Source organism: Mandrillus leucophaeus, unplaced genomic scaffold (genome assembly GCF_000951045.1).
Source record: "Mandrillus leucophaeus isolate KB7577 unplaced genomic scaffold, Mleu.le_1.0 Scaffold237, whole genome shotgun sequence".
NCBI lineage: Eukaryota > Metazoa > Chordata > Mammalia > Primates > Cercopithecidae > Mandrillus > Mandrillus leucophaeus.
The window spans coordinates 548,450-554,226 of NW_012102443.1; the positions used below are offsets into that span (position 1 = coordinate 548,450).

Below are 5,777 nucleotides of genomic sequence, written 5' to 3' on the forward strand. Positions count from 1 at the left end.
TGTTGCCCAGGCTGGAGTGCAGTGGCACGATCTCAGCTCAGTGCAACCTCCTCTTTTGGGTTCGAGTGATTCTCCTGCCTCAGCCTCCTGAGTAGCTGCGACTAAAGGCGTGCACCACGACGGTGGCTAGTTTTTGTATTTTCAGTAGAGACGGGGTTTCACCATGTTGGCCAGGCTGGTCTCGAACTCCTCACCTCAGGTGATCCCCCCCACCTCAGCCTCCCAAAGTGCTGGGATTCCAGGCTGAGCCACCACGCCTGGCCTAAGTGTCTGCTTTTTCTTATTGAAAACACCTGTTTCTGAGGTGTGTGAACTCCACTCACCAGTGCGGGTAATTTCACGGTGACATTGGTATGTTTCAGCTTCAAGAATCCAGAGGCTTCAGGAAGAAGATAAAACGCCTCGAGGAGTCGAACAAGAAGTTGGCTCTCGAATTAGAGCACGAGAAAGGGAAGCTTACGGGTCTTGGACAGTCCAACGCAGCTCTGCGGGAACACAACAGCATCCTAGAAACAGCTTTGGCCAAGAGGGAGGCAGACCTAGTCCAGTTGAACCTTCAGGTATTCAAACTCGTCAAACTCAGGCCAGCAGCGGCGTGAGAGTTGCTGAGGCTGCGTGCATTCCGAGACTCTCACCCAGATTCAGTCACCTGTGCTGACTCCTAGCCCACCCGGCCTGCAGCCGAGAGAACAGGCTCAGGGGTTGGGTGACCCACACGCCTGGGTCCCCGGCTGCTGGTGCAGGGCTGGGCTCTCCGAGGTGAGGCTGGAGCCCCTGTGTGTGCTCAGTTCACCTGTTTAGTTGAGGGGCAGACGTGTTTAATTGAGGGGCAGGCCTGTTTAGTTCACAGGCAGGCCTGCTCAGTTGAGGGGCAGACCTCCCATGCGGGTGTGGCTGAGTTCCAGTCCCAGGTGGTGACGTTGTATGTAGGGGGCACTTAACGAGAGGTTCACGCAGTTCAGAACTGGGACTCGAACACTGACCTGGGTCTCACTCAGCTGCTCAGGCTCCACAGCCTCTCTGGATTGAGGACCAGGCGGGGCATTTCAGGGAAATCCTGGGGGCCACATCAAGCTGCTGGTGTTGACTCTCCCGTCTTAGTTCCATATTTTGCCCTAGTTCCCACCACTTCCGTTCTGTTTGTACCTGGCCGCAACCCCTGATTTATATGTAATTTTTGGGTTCCCAGCCACCACATTCCTTTTTTTTTTCGTTGTTGTTCGTAATACAGAGGCTCACTCTGTCTCTCAGGCTGGAGTGCAGTGGCAGGATCTCGGCTTCCCGCCTCCCGAGTTGAAGCGATTCCCCTGCCTCAGCCTCTGGTATAGCTGGGACTACAGGCGCGCGCCACCACGCCCAGCTAATTTTTTATATTTTTAGTAGAGACGAGGTTTCACCATGTTAGCCAGGATGGTCTTGATTTCCTGACCTGGTGATCCACCTGCCTCAGCCTCCCAAAGTGCTGGGATTACAGGCGTGAGCCACCGTGCCCGGCCCATTCTTTCTTTTTTTTTTTTTTTGAGACAGGGTCTGGCTCTTGCCCAGAGTGGAGGGGAGTGCAGTGGCACCATCACAGCTCACTGCAGCCTCGACCTACTGGACTTCAGCAATCCTTCTGCCCCAGCCTCTGGAGCCATGGGGCCCACAGGTGTGCCACGTTCTTGAGTGCGGCCCTGTGGTTGTTCTCCCGCAACCTAGGATTCTGTTTTTGTCACAGATTCTTCAGAGGTGGAGTTTCCTCTGCCTCGCTGCGTGTGCCTGCGCCTGTGATGTGACGTGTGCCTCCGCCTGTGATGTGACGTGTGCAGCCTTGTGTGTTTGCCATTTGACGTCCTTATCTGTCCTGCAATCTGATCTAGGTGCAGGCGGTTTTGCAGCGCAAAGAAGAGGAGGATCGCCAGATGAAGCAGCTTGTCCAGGCCCTGCAGGCCTCACTAGAGAAGGAGAAGGAGAAGGTGAACAGCCTTAAGGAGCAGGTGCGTGCCACTTTCTGGCTCACAGGGCGTTCCAGGGGACGCTCCAGTGCCTAGAAATCTATGCAGAGTCCTTCACACACCAGCCTCCTTCCAGCAGTTACAGAGAGCAAAGGTGCGTTGCAGTTGTTGGTGATGGAGGCTGCAGAGCACCTGGTCTGGTCCTTAGAAGGTGGTGTTAGATTAAATGGCGGTGCAGCCGTGAGGACCTGGGGCCAATGAGCTCCGCATGCATGTGTATTTATATTGTGCTAGGAACGGTGTCCTGTGTGTCTTGTTGCATTGAAAAAGCAAACTTGAGAATAGCATAGGATCCCATTTGTGTTCAGCAGACGAGGGGTGGTTCTGTGGACCCTTCTCTGTGTAGAGAGCTGTCTTTTCATGGCTGGCCCCTGCCCTGCTTCACCTGTGTTCACTGACACATTGGTCAAGTTGCCAGCAGAGGCCCATCCTGACCCCCAGGTGCCCTGTCTGGGCCCTGCTCCTCCGTTAGAACGCTGCTTGCTGGCTACCTCTGCCATGCCTGGCACAGAGCAGCTACTCAGCACGCTTGCCCTGTGTGTGCACGTGGGGTGTGTGCGTGCACGTGTGTGCCTGGGACGTGGTGTGTGTGCGTGCATTCGATGCTCATGTATATGTAGAAAATTTCTAGGAGGAACACAAGAAATAACTGGTTTTCTCTAGAGAAAGGCAGGAAAGAACACATCACTTTTCCTTTAAATCCTGTTTGAATTGAACTTGTAAAAAATTAGAAGTTATAATTGCTTCACAATTCAAACTTTTTGGCCTAACAGTAAAGCTTCTTTCATGCCTATGACCTGGCTTTGCCACAGCCTTTAAGAACTTTTCTATGATAATGTAATTGAGATAAAAATAAAAAGCTTCTTGATTTTTTTTTTTAAAAGGGGTGAAACAATAAAGTTTCCTTATAAATAGAATTAATTTTAACATGTGGCAGGTGGCTGGGCATGGTGACTCACGCCTGTAATCCCAGCACTCTGGGAGGCTGAGGCGGGCAGATCACCTGAGGTCGGGAGTTCGAGACCAGGCTGACCAACATGGAGAAACCCTGTCTCTACTATAAATACAAAATGAGACTGGCATGGTGGCACATGCCTGTAATCCCAGCTACTTGGGAGGCTGAGGCAGGAGAATCGCTTGAACCCAGGAGGCGGAGGTTGCAGTGAGCCGAGATCACGCCGTTGCACTCCAGCCTGGGCAACAAGAGTGAAACTCTGTCTCAAAAAAAAAAAAAAAATGTGGCAGGAGTATTTTAATAGGAGCAGTTAACAGCTTTCTTTTGGCCTCACAGGCCTCATCCGCCCAGCCGTTTAACCCTTGCCTGGGGCCTGCTGCTGGGCTGTGGTTCAGGCTGGGCTCACACAGTGCCCCAGCTCTCCAGCTTTCACTCTGTGCTTAGGTTTCACTTAATTTTTTTCAGTGTTTTTTTTTTTTTTTTAAAAGACAGAGTCTCAATCTGTTGCCAGGCTGGAGTGCAGTGGCGTGATCTTGGCTCACTGCAACCTCTGCCTCCTGGGTTCAAGCCATTCTCCTGCCTCAGCCTCCCGAGTAGCTGGGACTACAGGCACCCACCAGCAAGCCCAGCTAATTTTTTGTATTTTTAGTAGAGACGGGGTTTCACCGTGTTAGCCAGGATGGTCTCCATCTCCTGACCTCGTGATCTGTCCGTCTCGGCCTCCCAAAGTGCTGGGATTACAGGCATGAGCCACCGCGCCCGGCCTATTTACTTTATTTTTGAGACCGGACCTCACTCTGTCACCCTGGCTGGAGTGTAGTGGCGCGATCACGCTCCCTGCAGCCTAGAACTCCTGAGCTCAAGTGATCCTTCCACCTCAGCCTCCTGAATACCTGGGACCACTATGCCCTGCTGAGTTTTTTATATTTTGTGGAGACATGGTCTTGCTATGTTGTCCAGGCTGTGAATAAACTGGGAGAAGACTCTAAAAACTGTTTAGACCGAAAACTCTTGAATGAATGTTTGTGAATGAATGTTCTCGAATGAATGTTCGTGTTCATTGAACAGACAGCAGCAGCCACGTGAGTGTGCCGAGCTCCGGGTCAGGTGGTTTCATCTTTACAAGGACCTTGACAGGCCTGTGGAGAAGCACACGCCAGCAGCCAAGACGTGCACGGGGCCGGGAGTGGATTCACCCACTGCGTCCAGCGTGTCGTAAAGCTGCAGGGTATGGACAATGTGATTTCCTTCCTCCTAGGTGGCCGCTGCCAAGGTGGAAGCCGGGCACAACCGCCGCCACTTCAAGGCGGCCTCCTTGGAGCTGAGTGAGGTAAAGAAGGAGCTGCAGGCCAAGGAACACCTGGTGCAGAAGCTGCAGGCTGAGGCCGACGACCTTCAGTGAGTGCCCGGCCTCACACACGGCTGTCCTGGCAACGGGTGGGGTCTAATTCATCACCTTCAGCACAGCGAGGGTCATCTATATTTTGCAAATTGCTGAGTACTTGAGTGTGAATCATAGGAGTAGGGGGCACCCAGCGTCTGTCTCCAGAAGCCTGAGCCTCGCTCACTGCCCCGTGTCCTCCCCCGAGAGAGAGCGCCCAGCACGAGTACTTAGCTTCAGGTCCGAGGCGGGAAGGGGCGGCCCGGCGCGGGGCTGACGCTGTGGCTCTGTGGGCCTCAGGCGCTGTGGTCTCTGGGATCCGTGAGGGGAGCTGGCGAAGGGTGAGTCTCAGACACTTTGTGAGGACTGCCCGAGCGCACATTGGGGCACCAAGCATGGCTGCAGCTCGCAGCACCTGCCGGGATGGATGCCTTCCCCAGGCAGCGTTTCCCAGCAGGAGGGCACGGCATGCTGGAGGAGCACGGCAGTTCCCTGCTTTCTTGTTTTTTTACGCTAGGATTCGGGAGGGGAAACATTCCCAGGAGATAGCACAGTTCCAAGCAGAGCTGGCCGAGGCCCGGGTGCAGCTCCAGCTCCTGCAGAAGCAGCTGGACGAGCAGCTCAGCAAACAGCCTGTGGGAAACCAAGAGGTGACGGTTCGCGGGGGCTGGACTTGCGGGGCTGGACTCACAGGGCTGGACTCACAGGTGTCCTGGGTGACTTCACGCCGTCCTACGTGGGGAGGAATAGTGATGGTTTTCTGAATACGGTATTAAAAGATAAACCAGGCTGGGCACGGTGGCTCATGCCTGTAATCCCAGCACTTTGGGAGGCCGAGGCAGGCGGATCATGAGGTCAGGAGATCGAAACCATCCTGGCTAACACAGTGAAACCCCGTCTCTACTAAAAACACAAAAAATTAGCCGGGCATGGTGGCGGGCGCCTGTAGTCCCAGCTACTCGGGAGGCTAAGGCAGGAGAATGGGGTGAACCCGGGAGGCGGAGGTTGCAGTGAGCCGAGATCACGCCACTGCACTCCAGCCTGGGCAATAGAGCGAGACTCTGTCTCAAAAAAAATAATAAATAAATCAAATGAACCGACACACAGCTAGAGCTGTTTTCCATGGGCGACAGGGCGAGACTTCGTCTCAAAAAAAAAAATAAATCAAATGAACGGACACACAGCTAGAGCTGTTTTCCTGGGCAGTAAAGCCGCTTCAATATTGTTGGCCATGTGACTTTCCCCTCTTTAGATGGAAAATCTCAAATGGGAGGTGGATCAGAAAGAAAGAGAAATCCAGTCCTTGAAGCAGCAGCTGGACTTGACGGAGCAGCAGGGCAGAAAGGAGCTGGAAGGGCTACAGCAGCTGCTGCAGGTATCTGTGTGTGAGGCGCTGGGCACAGGCGGGAGCAGCACGTCCTGGGGCGGCCCCTGGTTCCCGTGCCGT

The 5,777-nt window shown here is 53.8% G+C and overlaps 1 protein-coding gene across 1 annotated transcript in view; it reads left to right on the forward strand.

The window, feature by feature from the left end:
* Positions 1-5,777, forward strand: part of GOLGA3 (golgin A3) — a 60,390-nt gene that overhangs the window by 47,880 nt on the left and 6,733 nt on the right. The window contains exons 17-21 of the mRNA XM_011982212.1: positions 363-560; positions 1,860-1,976; positions 4,208-4,347; positions 4,848-4,980; positions 5,583-5,705. Coding sequence (XP_011837602.1) covers positions 363-560; positions 1,860-1,976; positions 4,208-4,347; positions 4,848-4,980; positions 5,583-5,705 — 711 coding nt within the window. The remainder of the gene's footprint in view (positions 1-362; positions 561-1,859; positions 1,977-4,207; positions 4,348-4,847; positions 4,981-5,582; positions 5,706-5,777) is intronic.